The following is an 18,407-nucleotide window of genomic DNA, read 5'->3' as shown; positions in this document are numbered from 1 at the left end:
TGATTCATACATTATTGCACGGCTTGCTTTTAACGATGTCGAACAATGTGTATATATATTTTGAAAACGACATTTTTTACAAAAAAAAAATACATTAACTTTATCGATTAATGCGTTACTTCCTCGTTCAGCAGCAAGTATTCTAGCTGCAGACCTGTAGCTCTCTGGTTGAAAAAATTCGGAATTTGTCTATCCGAATTTTTTCAACCAGAGAGCTACAGATCTGCAGATACAAATATTTAAAATGTGAACAAAGTCGGTAACGTTGAAAAAATCAGCCCACATGTAAAATATTACAATGACAAGCGTTTTGAAACTTATTTATCCCGACATCATTTATTTTCAAAACCATCGGAATAGGGGTATTACCTTTTCAAAAATTAATTTAAAAAATACCAAGCTCGGTGATTATTCGGACATCCTGCGTAACCACTCGGCTATACTAGAAACGATGAAGTTTGCTAAGATTTAAAACACCGTTTTTTAACTTCGGAGGTTTTTTTTTCGAAGTTTAATCTTTAAAAACATGCCTCTTTGAAACAAAAATCGGATATGCCTTGAAACCAGTCACATTTTTCAGTGAAACCATTTTACAATTTGTTTAATGCATGGGGGTCTTGAACGGGGTGGGGGTGGGTCGCGGGGAGGACCCCGCCCCAGAAAAATTAAAATTTCTTAAAATGTCCATGAAATTACCAAAAATTTGCCTCGGACCCACCTCCCCCCACCCCTTCGACAAACTTCAGTATTCATCGTACCCCCCCCCCCCCGAAAATTTTGTACTGATCCGCGTATAAAATGGACCTATAAAAATGATATGACAATATCTGCAACAGCTTTATGGAAAATAGCACAGGAACTGCAACACCTTCTTTGTTGGATTTAAAATACAAAAATACATACCCGGTGAGCTTAAATTTTATTAAGTGGATGAAACAACCATAAAAAGAGGTTAAGACCAACCAATTTCTTTATTATTTCTTGAAAATCAAATTAATTTTAAGAAAAATGAAAAATAATTTTTATTTATGTCTATGAATAATAATCTGTCTATTCCTTTTGCGTTGGAGGCATTAATCAGCGAGGAGTAGCATCTACCTGGTACATTGAAACAAAGGTCTTTCGACTTTGATTTTGAAACGCTTGCTTCATTTTTTGTAATTTCTTTTACTCTTAAATTAAAAGCATACTCTACTAATAATAAATAAGATTTTTCACACAAAATGGGTTCAATGATTGATATTATGATATCGATGTTAAAGGACAGATAAACTCTCTCTCTCTCTCTCTCTCTCTCTCTCTCTCTCTCTCTCTCTCTCTCTCTCTCTCTCTCTTCAAAACAAACGACAAGTTGACCAGGAAATGTGCATCGTCACAACGAACGCGGCATCTTTTTAAAAATAAAACTGGATCTCTTCCCCATTAAAACTTTTCAGCGAGAACCAGTTTACAACCTCATCATAAAGAGTTACGACTGCATATAAAGAAGTTACCACTCCATATAATGAAATGATCAGATCATGTAAAGAACTGACCTCGTAATATAATGACTCATCAACGGCATATTATAAAATTGTCACATCATATAAAGGATTTACAATTGCATGTAAAGCTTTCACCACAATACATAAAGGTTTTACCACCATACATAATGGTTTTAATACACCATAACATGATGTTAGTACTGCATATTATGAACTTATCACCTAATGTCAAGAAGTTGCACTGCATAAAAGGATTTTGCAACTGCACATGAAGAGTGTACCATATAACATAACGATTGAACAATAGTTCATTATGAATTTAGCTCTGTATGAAATGAGTTTATCATATCATATAAAGATTTATTCATACTTATTAAACTACTGCACATAATGATCTTACGACATCACGTAATAATGTTACCACTTCATATAAAGATTTTACCCCTAAATATAATGGTAAAATAATAGTATATAATGATGTTAGCACTGCATATATAATGATGTTAGCACTGCATATAATGATATTAGCACTGCATATAATGATATTACTCTTGCATATAAATGAAATACCAGTTCATATAATATGAAATTGACCTTAAGGCAGCTATGGCGTTCCATACGTATTGGGGAGATTTACTTTGCATCCTGTGAAGTATATAACAAATTAATCATAGTTCATATTTTTTCATCATTTATTTCAAAAAGAAAATTCATAAGTATTAGATAAAGGAATCATTTTTCGGCATCTTTCAATGAAGACATTTGTGGATACACATACCTTCTATTCCAAAACCTGCAAAACCGTCTTCCATGATCAACAGAATACATGCTACGGTCACAGGGGCTAAGCCCGTTTTAACATCCTAATTTCAATGTAAGCATAAATAAAGAAAGGGGTCGAACTCTGACCCAGATAAAAAAAACAAACTACCAGCTCGCTTCAAAAGCCTAATAAATCAATCAATCAATTTGTATGTAAGCAGCATACGTTTGATGTGAGATTTTTAAAGATTAGTGCGAATGTTTCTCGACTTGTTGCTATACTGCTGTTGTCATAGGCAAAATCCCATCGTGAGCCTTGGACCGGTAAATGTCCGAGTAAAAATAAACTGGCGACTTCGAGAAAATTATGACGTTTATCTCCGCTATTTTAAGACGCATCAACCCACAAATATGAGGGACACAGAGTTGAGACAGGTTATGAAATTTGGCATTTTTTGCATATTTGGCCCCGCCTATGGCCCTTGGGGGTGGTAGAGCCATGAATTTAACAACTTAGAGACCGTCTTATAAGTAAACATCAATCTGCTTATATCAAAGGAAGATACATAGGGATAAATGCTCGAACCATACATGATATATTTGACTTTTGCGAAAATGAAAATTATAATGAAATTCTTCTTTTCCTTGATTTTAAAAAAGCATTTGACTGTGTTGAATGGAATTTTATTTTTGAAACTCTCTAAAGATTTAACTTTGGTGATAACTTCCTCAGCTGGATATTCATACTCTATAACGAACCAAAATTTAGATTAAAAATAACGGATGGATTACAAAAAGATGCTCCATGAATAGAGGCATTAGGCAGGGATGTCCTGTCTCCGCTATAATATTTCTTTTTGTAACGGAAATACTATCTTTAACCATTATGGAAAACAAAGAAATTACTGGTTTCAAAACCCAATATATGACAAAAGAAATAAAATTGATTCAACATGCAGACGACGCTACATTACCGCTTAGAGACAAACAATCACTAAAGGCTGCGCTAAAATGTATAAATAGTTTTGGTACGATATCTGGCATGTCGTTAAATATAGATAAAACAGAATGTATGCTTCTTGGTGACTTGGAAGGAACAGAAAACACAATACATGGAATTAAGATCAACTTTGATTGTACAAAAGTACTAGGTACATATATTGGACACAACAAAGAAAAGTGTATTGAAAAAAATTGGGGAAATAAACTGAAAGAACTAGAGAGACTTTTTGAATCGTGGAAAAAAAGAAAATTAACTATATTCGAAAAAACATGTATTATTAATAGTTTAGCTATCTCCAGATTGATCTACAATATATCAATATTACCATCCCCAAGTTCTGTTATTATTTAATCTATAAATAAATTGATTTTCAATTTTATCTGGAATAAAAAGGATCGAATAAAACGAAAAACACTTATCGGAGATGTAAAATATGGCGGAATAGGAATAGTAGATATAGAATCAAAATTCAAAGATATTAAAGCATCTTGGATATCTTATATATTAAACGGTGAAAATAACTTGCTCTATTTTCTAGAAAATTTCAAACTGAAAGATGATGACATACTTTATATATTACACACAAATAAATGATCTGCAAAACCACTTTCTCCTAAAAAAAGCTACCAATATTTTACAGAGAGATATTTGAAGCATTTAGTTATTTCCAAACCACTAAAGAGGCAAATGCTATGTCAAACCCTGAATTTTTACAACAGCATATTTGGGGCAATAAAATGTTCATGTTTAAAAACAAAACACTTTATTTTCAAAACTGGTTTAATAAAGGTTTGAAATATGTCAAAGATATTGTTGACGAAAATGGGCTAAAACCACTGGAATTCTTTTTGAATATATTAGCCCAAAAGAACAATTTAATCTGTGAATATTTTATAATGAAAAACGTATTTCATAAATTAAAAAAAAACAGTTTGACCTAGGTCTGGCTAAACATACGACTGTTATTCACAGACCGCAGTTTCTATTTCATGGTAACATATATGAATCGATAGGTGATAAAAAAATGTAAATTTTACTATAAGATTTTTAGAGATCACAAATTTGAAAAGCCATGCTATATCAAGAAAATACTTAAGGAATTTAATATTGAAGGATTAGAATGGATAAAAAACATTTATCTAAACAAAGTCGTTAACATGTCTGACAAACAAATCGCAGATTTTAACTTAAACTATTAAACAACATACTTATAAGTAGAGACTATCTCAGTAAATGAAAAACGATTCTAGTACATGCTTGTATTGTAAGCACCCTAATGAAACAATAAACATTTACTATATGATTGTACAAATGTAAAAAAAAAATATGGAATATTGTTAGCATTATCTTACATTTTGTTGTTTCATGTAAACATGTAATAGATTCTGCGATTATTAGTTGCCATAAAATCTTTGATGAAATTTTGTTAGCGACAGACACAAGGGTAAAACAGTATACAGATACTCCTTTGGGGGGGGGGGGGGGGGGGTCATTTTTGCTTTCAGCTATGGGGAGCTTATTACCGTATAATTTTTTCTGTACTTTCTCTTCTCTCTGCCATAATAGCTTTCCTGCAGAAGTATCCGAGATGCCTTCACATTGATGCGATTGCTTTCTTGATGGAAAGATATGACTCCCGTGAAAACCTGGAAGCAGAAGGTATAACTGGGTATAAGAGGAATTCTATAACACAGGTTACTTACTATGTTTGCTAGGAAAACTAATTACTTTCATTGCGAATACAATCAAGAGACCTATGGACCACATCGCTCACCTGAGCAACTATGAGCAACAATGGGTGTTCAAAAGATATTGTGCCGTATGGCTACTTGGTAGAATAACAAAAAATATATATATTGTTAAGTATTCGAATTTTACACTTATTTTTGTATACACGTAATCTTTTACATTGTACCTTTATGGAATTTTATTTTAACCAAGAATAAGAAAATAAGCAAGATATAAAACTAAACAGGGGTACACTGTTAACTTCCAATTCCCTATTTATTTCGTTCTGCCCCCCCCCCTTATAAAGCGATCAAAATATTTGAGAATATATAGGTACATTTTGTTTCTCAACTACTTACTAGTTATTGTATTTTTTTAAAAAATATATCCAAATAGTTATTCTATTTTATAAAAAAAAAATCCTATAGATGTACATACAGGCATGCAGATGACATTTTTATTTCTCTTAACTGAAATTCGTTTATTTTTTTCAGAACACAGTTACTCCTTTCACAGATATCAGTATCAGTATCTGGTAAGAAGTGGTGATGATCTAATGTAGAATCAATAATATTTTTGTATAATCTAGATATTTGTTTAACTATTAGGTGCACATCTTCAAAAAGTGTTCCACGTATGTACTTAATTTCAGACTATATACCACGGTAATAGTTTTCAAATCATTGGCAAGACAAAATTGTATCTACATACAGACCACGAACAGGGCAACCCCATTTTATCCATCAAACTTCATTTTTGAGATACAGGTATATATAGGTATCTTGAACATGGGATATCTCTAATACCCCGCTTATGACTAAGTCTTCCCATGGTCCCAACCATTTTCTCTATATAAAAGTATTGAAAAACTCCTGATATCTCGAATAGGGTAACCTCGAATGCCCTGGTTTGTCGAAGTATTTTGAAAATTTGTTTGTAATAAATAAATAATCAATACTTTGATGCGTTTAATACGTATATTGCTATATATTATGTCTTACATTGTATATACTGGTATATTTTGTATTCTTTAATGTATCTGATGAGCCATTTGGCTTGAGAAATAAATAAACTGAAACTGATGAAAGGCTGAAGCCCTTATTTTACCTGGTTTATCTCAAAGTGGAACCATTTTCCGGTCAGCTGAACTAATTGGTCCCTTACCAAAGTAAAATTATTGCTGCAACAATGTCGCAATATCGCGGCAATATTGCAGCAACACATTTTTGTTACCAGAAACCAGATTTTGAGACTAGTGAAATGTTGCCGCTAGCTGCAACAACTTCTGGTAACATTTTGGCAATAATGCTGGAGTGTTGCCGCTAGCGGCAATAACTTCTGGCAACATTCTGGCAATACTATTTCTGTAAAAAATTATATTAACATGCACCTAGAATATTGCCACTAGCTGCAACGACTTCTGGTAATATTCTGGCTACACTCAGTATCATACTGCCAGAAATAATTTTCTGGTAACATCTACATGTATTTGATCATTTAAATCATGAACTAATTTATACATAATATATATAATTCGATCTGGCAATACTGCTAGGCATCATATTAGATTTCTGCTTTAATTATAATTTAAGGAGAAGCCGAGCAGTGGAGGGGGGTTAAAAAATTGTCAATTATTTAGATATGATTTCAGTTATAACACCTCAAAATTTGCCAGAAGTTTACCACGAACTTTTTTTTTCCTCTGATTTATTATGCTTACCGAGCTTGCAAAAGCTTTAGCAGAATTTAGACTTATAAAATTTTAAACATTCAGCACAAGTCTAAAACTGTCAATTATAATTGCATGAATTGCTTTTGTATACATATTTTCCCCCCAAAAATAATAATAAGTCGAAAAAATTAAATCTAATAAATATTTTATGATTAAAGTCTTATTCTAAGAAAGTCTCAATTAAAAAAATCCAGTGATATTCCCTTCAATGGCATATAACTGTTATGCATGGTTACGATGACTGTTTGAATCACCCCCCCCCCCCCCCCCAACTCATGTTTTACGTGAATACCGACCTGTCTGTTCTTTTGTAACGGTATATTCTTTTTTATTAAGTTTAAATATCAGTCTACTTAGATTTGAGTATCTAAACTGCTCGATGCATGTTGAATAAAGAATTTTCGTATGCTGTTTGTTTCCACTTTTACTTTCGTTTCAATGTTAAGTTACGCGCGCGCTGATTGGTCGATCAAATCGCTAGCCGCCAATTTTCACATTCGAAGCTGCCATGTTGTCTGCCATCGAGCCTCCTGCCATCACTGGAGATGGTGAAATGAATGAAATACAGGAATTATCTGTAAACAAGGTTAAAAAATACACTGTCAATGGAGTGTTTATCTGTAAAAAAAAAAATCAACGGCTGAACTGAGGACGAATTGAGTGTTGACATCCCCTGCACCATCTGCATGAGCACGTTTTTGAAAAAGTAAGTTTAGCAATAAAAATATATTCATTGAATGGCAGTTTAAACATGTTTGTTATAAGAATATAAACCGAAAGACTGCGATCTACCATTATACCAATGGGTTTAACACTGTTTAAGAACCATGCGCAGATCTAGAATTTAATTCCGGGGGGAGGGGGGGGGGGTTCGACGGTTATTTGAGTTTGCCAGGGGAAGGGGGTCCGAGGCATATTTTATGATGTAATTTAAAAATTATCTAAGGGGGAGGGGGTCTGGACCCCCCCCCCCCCCCGACCCCCCTTGAAACTGCTTAAAATCTGAAAACAATTGCCAATGTGCTTATATGAAATCCATTTATCTTCCCAGTAGGTCTGCCCTGGGTTACACAGACCTGAAGAAAACCATGAAAAAAGCTGTCACCTTACTGATTAAATGAATGGTGGAACTGGCAACCAAAACAGAATGATGAAGTAATTTGTTTAAGATTATGGAGAGGAACATATACACAACAGTGCTGAATTCCAATGTGGATATTGTTGTGATATTCTGATAGCTGTTTTTGTGATTGTTTATGTGTGAAATCAGAATGCCCACAAGGCTGTCAAAAAAGGACATTTGGAATGCCTAGGACGAATGCCTTGATCGGTCGTAATACAGCAAGTGGTTGTGTAGGACTTGTGAACTATATGGTTTGAGCTTTGCTTACGGTAAACAGTGAACTTTTGTCCATATCCGTCTGTGCGCGTTGTGTCAATCCGTCTGTGCGCGTTGTGTCAATCAAACTGCAATACATGTTTATCTGCAGCAACAAATCGTCACTGATCGGCTGAGTACTTTGAGTCAAGTTCAACAATATGTTGCAGCAAAACTTTTGCGGCAACATCTTTCTGGCAATATTGCCGCAATCTCATTTGCATACGAAAAACGCTACTGCAGCAACATTGCCGCAATGTATTGCCAGAAAGGTGTTGTCACAACAATTTGTTGCAGCAAAACTTTTGCAGCAACATCTTTCTGGCAATATTGCTGCAATCTCATTTGCATACGAAAAACGCTACTGCAGCAACATTGCCGCAATGTATTGCCAGAATGTTGCTGCAGTATTGCTGCAATAATGCCAGAATGTGTGCCAGAAGGTCAATATTTTGGTAAGGGGTGTCATTACTTCACACAATTCTGTCAGTGAAAATTTTCACACCTTTCAAAACTAGTGGTATATCAAACTGCATAATGTAAGTAAATTAGGATGGTAGCTAGTACCTTTTCACAACTTTGAATCCCCTTTGCCCAAGGATGATTTATGCCAAACTTGGTTGAAATTGGCCTTGTAGTTGTAATCAGAAAAGCTCACTTGAGCTTTCAGCTCAGGTGAGCTAAAAAGATTAATTACGCATACAGAATAGAGATTATTTTTTTATCACGTACGTTCCATTAACAATAAAGCATGATTGAGATACGAAAATTTTAAAGAAAACTTATTTAAATTTAACAGAAACAGTCCATGTTTTAATTGAACACACAACATGTAATTTACAATAAGGTTTTTTTTCAGAAATGACAGAATGGGGTTATTATCTGATTACCTGTTAAAATTAACAGCATTAAGGCAGAAAAAAACAAGATATCTGTGAGCCAATGCTCACTAGTGATACCCCCGCTCTGAATATGAAATATAAGCAAAGTCGACATTTAACAGAAAGCTGGCATCCGATTGTTACAGAAATATATCCCACAATATGGCATGCCTAAACAAATAGTGTGTTAAAAATTCAAGCATCTGCGATAAATAGCTGCTAAGAAATCTTTGAGGAAAATTTGTTTGAAAATTTTGGCTAAAATAAACAAAGTACTCATTTAACATGAAGTTGACGTCCCATTGGTACAAAAATATATCCCACGATATGCCATGCCTTAACAAACACTGTGTAAAAATTTCAAGCATCTGCGATAAATAGTTGCTGAGATAAATGCGACAGAAATTTTTGTTACGGACGGACAGACGGACCGACAGAAGGACAGACAGACAGACAGACAGACACACAAGGGTAAAACAGTATACCCCCACTCCTTCGGAGCGGGGGTACAATAAAATAAATTATTAAAAAATAAAATAGAAGAGCAAATTTTGTTAATACATAATTCTGACTTCAAATCATCGTATAACAAAAGTAAAATCGTTATGAAAAGGATATCTTAATACTAGTATATATCTTGATTTTAGAGTTCAGTAAAATATCAAAAATTATTGTGTACGGTATTTTAACCAAAATAAAGTATGAATATTATATTTTAACTCCATATTTCAAAGAATGTACACAATACTACACATCATTTAAAATTGACCTTAACTTCAAAACAAAGTTCATTTGCAGACGCAGGCAGTGCAGTAATTAATCTCAATGTGACAGATAAAGATAAAGCTTAGGATTTTCTTCCTGTGGAAGGTTAATTAATCCCAAAGGACAAATATTGCACTGCCTTCCAAGTATACAATGGTAACATTCTCAGCAGTTATCTCTCTTTGCCCATTCATTCTTATGCATAGATAAGGAATCTACCCCACCACCCCATCTCCAAACCAAAAGACATAGAGAACCATTAGAAAAATTATTAGAAAAAAACAGAAAATTTGTGGACGGAAGAGTGACAGACGGACAGACAGAAGGACGGACAGACAGAGTGATTACTATAGGGCACCCGCAAATCCTTGCAGGGCCCTAATAAGAAACGTTAGTTCACAAACACAGATGTGATTCTAGACTCTTTATTTCTGGGTTGTTGTTTTTTTTTGCAAATCCGTATTTTTCGTTTCCCATGTGACAAATTTTTAAAATTACATTGCAATTGCTTCTCCAATTCAAAGTTCTTAACAGTCAAGACTGAAGTGGATTTGAAGTCGATTTGTTAACGAAATATAATTATATTGATTTTACAAGGCCGAGTACTAAGCAAGTACACACACTCTCACGCAGTGTTCCATTTGTATTGTGGCGTCATCTTATTGCTTAGTTGACGCCATGGTGTGATAGTTTCAACTGCAGATATTCAGCGAAATTTCTTGAAAATAGCTCTTTTGATGTGTAAAATTGATATTATATTGTGGAAAACACAAAACTGTAAAAAAAAGATATGCAAAATTGATACATTTCAATCAAAATCCCAAAGGATCCTATGTTAAAAATTAACAAGGGCACTGCTAAACGGAGCATCCCCTCGCAACATGAGTTATTGTGTGTAAGGATGTATTATTTAAGAATAAATAGTTATGTTAATGATAAGATCACATTCTACTATCCCTACATTACTGCAAAAACTACATTTTCTTTACCTGTACTCGATCTAAATCTAAAAAATATCAAGTTGTTGATTTGAACTGCTTACTTTCAATTGGTTTCAAAGAAGTGAAGCGGAAGATTGATAACTCTTACTCAGAAAGTTTGATTGATAACTCGTATACAAAGTTGGTTATGACACTGATTTAATGAAATAATAATTTGTAATAGTATTAATGGTTTTGAAATACACATGCATTTTTTATTTTTTATTTTACAAAAGTGTGCAATCTATGATAAATATTTTTAGTTTTGAACGAATTTTGTCATAATGTATCCCCCACCCCCCCCCCTCACCCTTTACAATGGTGTAATTTTATCTAAGTTTTTGCATTAAAAATTGACCAATTGATATGACATTGCATTTGTTTTAATCTATTACAATGAGGCATACTTGTGCAAAGGTGAAGGAAATTCCATTGGAAGTTTTTTTTTTTTAATTTACTAGAAAATTGAGATGGAGTGCACACACACCAATACGAACACACACACGCACGGTAGCGATGCTATATCCCCTTCGCAACAAGTTGCGCGAGGGGATAACAAACTTTCAGATGACCCCTTAAACAAACGGTGTGGTAAGTGTCTTATTTTTTTAATCTTAAAATTATAAGTAGAAATTAATGTAAACATTTTCATTCACAAAACTAGGGTAGAACAAATTAGAAAATTAAATTAAAAATAAAAATACACACACTAAAAATATTTCATCAACTTGTTGATTATTTGTTTATGAGTAATAGAAAAGCAATTACAGTCCAGTACTAAAACATGTGTTGATATAAGAATACATGGAATTTAATTTGGAAAGCCACTTTCAATATCTCAAACCCCCAAATATCTCGAACTTTTGTTGTTGTTTCCCACCCCCAAGTTCGAGATACCGATATTTACCTATAATAATTATAACCATTTAAATCCTTGAGAATGCTTTGCATCTACTAATTTTTGCTTACCCTTTATTGTAGAATGACGATAACAGAATACAGGAGTTGTCATGGGATGGCGATTACCTTGTGTCACAAGCCGCGGATCATGTGGGATTGTAACATATAAAGAGAAAATGTCATGCATTACATGCAAATCACCTCAATGTGAACATACGTACATTTTGAAAATGCAAAGACCTTGAATATTGACTTGCCAGAGAATGCCTCCAAAAAAATATCATCATGTCCTTGGGTTAAAGTTTTTTCCAGTAAAGGCATTCCTTTTGATCTCGATGTGGACATGAAGCAGCAATATTCCAGACCTCTTCTTGAAAGAATTCCAGAAGGTCTTCTTGCTCAACCAAGAGACGGTGTTTGCGGGCATTGTGGCAGCATGTGGTCATATGAACTTTAGAATTCAAAGTCTCATCCCCTTGTTGATAAAAAAATAACAACAGTAGTTCAAGGTATATGAACATTATGAATATGATAAACTGAAAATCTTCTTACACCCAGAACAATTACACAACTACTCTTCCTTTAATCATTAAAAAAGAAAAACAAGAGGCCAATTGGCCTTAAAGGTAACCTGAGTAGCATATAACCCATACAGAAACTTGTCGAGGAGTCTGGAGTGTGCATTTAATTAATTAGGTTTCATTCTGGAGTAGAAAAATTATAAATTTGTAATGACGACCACCTCCCTGCATGAAATCTTTCGAAAAGAATTATGAAACTTATAATTTTGGCAAAAAACTTTAAAGATCTGGTCTACAAAATCATGAATTCAGTTTTCCTTTCAGGTGTGTGGGAGTAAAGAAGATAATTTTTTAACATTATATGCATTAACACTTTATATATATCCATTTTGGCCGTGCCCTAGAGTCAAAACCCATACACCATGGGACATGAAAATTAAAATTTCTTTAGAGGACTTCCTGGTAAACACAATTATAAGTCAGTTTTTAATACAGATGTGTGAGATTTAATAGAGAAGAAATTTTTTAAACATTATATGCATTAACACTATATTGCCATTTTGCCCCCCCCCCCCCCCCCAACCTCATATTTTGAACCCCTGACCCAGGGGCCATGAATATAATAACTATGCAACCAGTTTTTTTTCTCACATTTGTGGAAGTAGAGTAGAAGATTTTTTAAAATTTGGCTTTTTTTCATATAAGGCCCCACATTGGTGCCCCGGGGGTGGTAGAGCCATGAATTTCACAATTTAGATTCCTCTTACCATAGAAATGCCTTACACCAAAAATAGTAACAATCAGCCTTGTAGTTTTTAAGAAGAAGTTAAAAATGTTAATTGTTAACGCACGACAACGGACGAAATCAGATAGCAATAGGTCACTTGAGTTTACTCAGGTGACCTAAAAATCTCACATTTATTACGCCCCCCCCCCATTCCTTGACAATGCTACACAAATAAATGGCAGATACTGACACTGCTGAATGGTATAAAATGAGAAATACTTTTAATATCTTTCCTGACTATAAAGCTGGTCTAAAGAAAACACAGAAATGATATAATATATCGGATACTTCCCCTGTAATGAGAGCAAAATTAATATCTACAACACATGGAAACACGCAGCCATTAAATTTAGAACAATTTTTTTTAGTTCTACACTGATTAAAAAAGAGTAACTGCTACAAGTGTTTTCGAGACCAGATTTTTTAGTAAATTTTTCTCCAAATCAGATAAAAACAGAAATGAATAATTTTCCATTCAAAAAAGTTTTGAGTTGGCAGTAAAAGCTAGGGTCGGTCAGTAAAGCAGAAACAAACCTATTCTTAAGGCCTAACAACAACGTTGTTCATTGACATTTTTAAATACAAAGAACCCAACAGCTTTATATTGTTATTTTGGTAATACTTGAAACTGTGTGTTATTTAAAAGGATTAAACTAAAGAATCTCAACTTCATTTCAGTGGCTGAAAGAAAATGCAGCAACAACACCTGTGATGCACTCTTGAAGTATGACGGACAAGAGCACTGCGTCTTTCACACAAGCCATGCTCTCATTGCGTATGAAGTTCTGTTTGAGTTCATGGACTTGTTTACAAGAAATAGGTGATTATAACCTACAATAAATATTAGGCGTAAATGAAGCAAAAAAAAAGATGACACAATGAATGTAGCCTGTAGAACACTCTCTCCTATTGTTAGGTTTACTGTTTATATGATTGTGTAAAGAATATTCACTTGGCTCAGTTTTGTTCATAGTGGAAAAAATTCAGAAAAGTAATTCAATAAATGTTTACGATATATACAACATGGAATTCATCAAGAAATGGCTTACTAGTAGTAACTGAAAAAAAAATCTATTTAAAAATCATTTATCATTTTATGACTTTGTGGTTTTCCCATTTTATAGTACAACATGTATCATAGGTATAATAAATTGTTGTATACCTTATTGAGCAATCTAGCAATTCATTAAAATATTAAGGTGGAATGACCTCTAATTGTTCGAGAACAATTAGCCTACTAGTTAATTTGATTTCTTTTTTTTATTGTAAAAGATATGGGCATGTCTTACTTTTTCAAATGCAGTTTTTAGCACCCAGATAAGTAAAATTTTATAAAAACTTGCACAATAGAGGATATATTTTAATAAATGTTGATCCTTGTAATAATAAAATAAATATTGATCCTTGTAGTAATAAAATTTTTCCATATTATTGATCAATATAGCATCTATCATTTTTCTTTTTAGAACAACTCTCTACACCCACTTTTTGTCCCTGAGAGACAGCCACGAGAGATCAAATGACCTTCGATTCCAAAAGACCTTTTCATATGCATATTTTAAGTTTGCTTGGAATGGATTTCTGGAGTTGTTGTGTTCCAAAATCGATTTTGAAAAAGGGTTTCAATGTGGTCAGTGTGGGTCATCTCCAGTAAATGTCATCATGGATGCAACAGCACTTGCTCATAGGAAAGACCTTAAGTTTTGGAGCAGCAACCTTCAGAATGCCACATCTGAAAAAGTTCTGCAAGTCCCATACACGTAAGTCAAAGATAACATTTTGCAAACAAACTTCTACAACAAAGGCAGACCTCAAACAAGATATCTGTGAGCCGATGCTCATTAGTAATACCCCCGCTCTGATGTGAATATACACAACAAAGTCATCATTTAACAGGAAGTTGATGTTCAAAGTTGGTACAAACGAACCCACATATGGCATGTCTAATGCAAGAGTGTGTTAACCATGCATGCATGGAATCAGAATTTCTTGGCAATATGAACATTTAAAGCTGCTTGGTCCTATTTTTTTTGTTATTACAGTATCAAAATTTTTTCCATACAAATCATTTATCTTAGAAAGTTATGGACTTTCTCCTATTTACACCAGCAGTATCAGTCTCCTTTCAAAGTTAGAAATATTCAAAGTAAAAATAAATAATTTTTTTTTGGGCAAACGAAAAAACAAACCAAAATGCATCACGGGAATGTTTAGAAAATGAAACCTCTCGGTTTCTTCCCCCGAATGATTGGGGTTATTCAACCCTCATGCTATGCATTAATTGTAAAGAAAGCAGACTTCAGAAATATAAGCGAACAAAACGTACACATGTTTATTTGTAATTTGTCTGATCATTTCGACTTTTATTTAAAGCGATGTCAAATTCGCAAAACAACCATACCCATCTCATCGTCAGGGTGAAATTTAACATGAGGCGAAATAATGCGGTACCTTTTAATTTCGTTTGTTTTGTTAGCAAATTTTGTAAGCATTTTTCTTCATTGAAATTTGGCATAATTGACGGGTAAAACTACTGCAATGTCTATTTTTATACATATACTAAGCATAGCCATCGTTTAAAAGAGTGCATAAAATTTGATATAAAAATGGACCAAGCAGCTTTAAACAATGAGTCCTAAATACCTACAAAGTTCAATGCAGTTGTTTGAAAATCTAGGGTAAAAATAAACAAATTCATCAATTAACAGGAAGTTGGTACAAATATTTATCCCACCACATGCCTAAACATCAAAGAGTGCATTAATATTTCAAGCACCTGCAATAAATAATTGTTGGGGATAATGCGACAGAAATTTTGTTATGGATGTGCAGACAGACAAACACACAAGGGTAAAACAGAGTACAGCCCTCCTTCAGAATGGGGGTTTTACAATTAGTTCAAAATTCTTTGTTCAAAAGGGACAAAATTCCCAGAAAAAATGTAAACGACAGCTGTAATTGGATAGCCATTAGTCCCTTAAGCGACTTTATCAGTTGACCTAAAATATGTACAACATTAATCAAAATAATAAACATTTAAACTACCATTTTTTAAAAATAATTCTAGCCGTCATAAAGACCGTGTGCTGATCGCTGATCCATACACAAGATTGCTTCTTCAGAGGTATGCTAGGGAACAGCCTCCACTGACCATGCTGGAGTTTAAGAAAATGGTGGAACTCCTTGGATTTCACACTCTACCACTTCAGAATCTTGTCAAGTCCTTTGGAAACTCCACATGCCCTCCACCATATGTACCTTTTCTGAAAAGTCTTGCCTTAGATAGCCCCATTTGTGGGATGTTCCATCCTTCAAAAAATCTAAGGCAAACTTTGATAGAAATGAGAGAAAAGGATCCAAGGACTTCACCAAAGCTCCTTGAAGACCTGCAAATGCAACTGCCATTGGTAAATTCTTTATGTCAGCTTTTGAAAAAAATAAAACGAGAGGCCGAATGGCCTCAATAGTCGCCCAAGTACCATAGCCTATAAAAAAGATCCATCAAGGGATCTCATATTTCAATCGATATATTTTTAAAAAAGTAGATTGAGTTACAGATCTGCAACAATTTAATCATGTCATTGAAATAAATAGGGGCTGGTGATTACTTTAATTGATTGATGTCTCTTTTGAATCTTAGATCTTTTCCACGTAAATTACCTGGTACTCATAAAATATGGTCCAAAATTTGGCTAAGTCAGCTGTTTGTTTTGTTTTTTAATCAAATTGTTGATTTTGTTGTACACAATGTCAATAATAGCAAACTAGAACAGCGTTTACGAGGGTTGTCCCAAAATAGCATAGACAGAACACATAACCTAAAATCTGTTCACTGCAATTTCAGTAGACTTCTATGTTTTCTTCAATGACTGGGCTTTGACAAACCATACTGAAAAATTCAAATCTGTACTTTATTTATTTCGTGAAAAAATGAATAATTAGTAGTAACAAGTTTTGCCGTGCAGAGGAATGTGCGACCCCCAAAATTGTCTGTCTTTATGTTGTTGCCAAACCCTTCAAATCATTTTTGATAATATTTACACTTAATTTCCGCTAATGTCTTGGAAAAAATATTTTCTTTGCACATGTACCCTGAGTGCACATACAATATACATTTTCTACTTTTGTTTTTTAAATTAATTTCTAAGCATAAATGATCTGCCAAACTCCAAACTTGCCTTATTTGTTGTTTAACATTCGTCTTACCGAAATGTGTCAACAGTTGACATCCATTTGTATTGGTCAGGGTTTCTTTTTTCTACTATTGTCATCATACTTGTCTGAATATTTTCAATTTTGTAAGACTACAAGTTATTGGCTATGTAGTTTTTTAAAAAGATGTTAACACATGACACACAACAACAGACGAAAACCAATTGCAACATGTTACCCGAGTCACTCAGATGACTTAAAGAATGTTTTAATTAGTATTTCATTGCATAATTAGTATACTAAAGATAAAAACAAGCATACCATTTTAATTTTGCTTTATTACTGGATATTGAATTCCTCTTTTTATTATCCCACACAGGTTTTTAAGTTGATTTGGCTCTTAAGGAGGCCGATTTGGGGTTTTTTGCTGAAAAACTACAATAGCAAAACTCTTTATTTTTTAACCATATGTTATTTAAACCAACTCTAGTTTATTTGCGAAGGTTCATGAAAATCGACCGTCTGGTTCTTTTTAGGGACCATCTCAAAATAGAGGTACATTTACTAAAGGAATATATAGGAAACTGTCATTTTCCGCACATCAAAGCAGTTTAAAAAAATACTACAATAGCTTTTTTTCTCAAATTGTTATATATGATTCGCAATATCATTTCCTACCTTATATGTAAAAAACACAAAATTCTACCGTCTGGTTTTTAGTGGGGGCCATCTCAAAATATTAAAATGCACCAAATTTTGCTATATATTTGGATCATCACGAATGATGATTGGTATAATGGATTCATTCCAAAAATGAGGAAAATGTCCTCGAGGATAGCATCATTCTGTATATAAAATTTCAACAGCGTACAATTTTTACTTTTTCTTTTATGTAATTTCTTATAACGTACTCCTACAAAGCTTCATTTTATCATAACGTCATAAAAGCGCAATGGCAATGCTCCCCTACCGCACAACGTAAAACTCGTGTTAAAAATAAAAATTTCCTGTAAAAATCTTAATATTTTTATCTGTATTTTATTTATTGTGTTCGATTTTATAAATGATATCGAAAAAAATTCATAAGAAGTATAAATCAACTGTATTTTATTAGAATGCGCAAAAACATGCGCAATGCAAACTAAAGTCGGCCTCCTTAAGTAAAACTCCTCCGGAACTCATCGAGTTGCTCATATCTTTAGAGGAAAAAGCTGCAGAGAGCTATCCTCCATATACCATGGCATCTCTATCTGAGGATGAAACTGAATTGAAACTGAACATTTTTTTCCCATCCCTCCCTATCCAAAGATGCAGGGGAACGTACGAAATGGACC

The 18,407-nt window shown here is 33.6% G+C and overlaps 1 protein-coding gene and 1 long non-coding RNA gene across 3 annotated transcripts in view; both read left to right on the top strand.

Annotated features, from left to right (window-relative positions):
• LOC136276069 (uncharacterized) overlaps positions 1 to 18,407 on the top strand; it is a 59,570-nt gene extending 41,163 nt beyond the window's left edge. Inside the window, exons 4-11 of one of the 2 annotated variants that reach the window (XM_066086930.1) lie at positions 4,816 to 4,908; positions 5,472 to 5,512; positions 11,175 to 11,304; positions 11,695 to 12,122; positions 13,600 to 13,741; positions 14,388 to 14,681; positions 15,989 to 16,328; positions 17,453 to 18,042. In XM_066086930.1, the coding sequence (XP_065943002.1) occupies positions 4,816 to 4,908; positions 5,472 to 5,512; positions 11,175 to 11,304; positions 11,695 to 11,699 (269 nt within the window). In that variant the 3' untranslated portion in view covers positions 11,700 to 12,122; positions 13,600 to 13,741; positions 14,388 to 14,681; positions 15,989 to 16,328; positions 17,453 to 18,042. Of the gene's footprint in view, positions 1 to 4,815; positions 4,909 to 5,471; positions 5,513 to 11,174; positions 11,305 to 11,694; positions 12,123 to 13,599; positions 13,742 to 14,387; positions 14,682 to 15,988; positions 16,329 to 17,452; positions 18,043 to 18,275 lie in introns of those variants that run through there. The other variant, XM_066086929.1, reaches the window with a different exon arrangement.
• Positions 6,989 to 7,852, top strand: LOC117689510 (uncharacterized). The gene is made up of 2 exons (XR_004601805.2): positions 6,989 to 7,415; positions 7,761 to 7,852. It is a non-coding gene; the product is annotated as an uncharacterized lncRNA (long non-coding RNA).

This window comes from Magallana gigas, chromosome 6 (assembly GCF_963853765.1).
Source record: "Magallana gigas chromosome 6, xbMagGiga1.1, whole genome shotgun sequence".
NCBI classification, from domain to species: Eukaryota; Metazoa; Mollusca; class Bivalvia; order Ostreida; family Ostreidae; genus Magallana; species Magallana gigas.
This window is presented reverse-complemented; position numbering and strand designations above follow the sequence as displayed.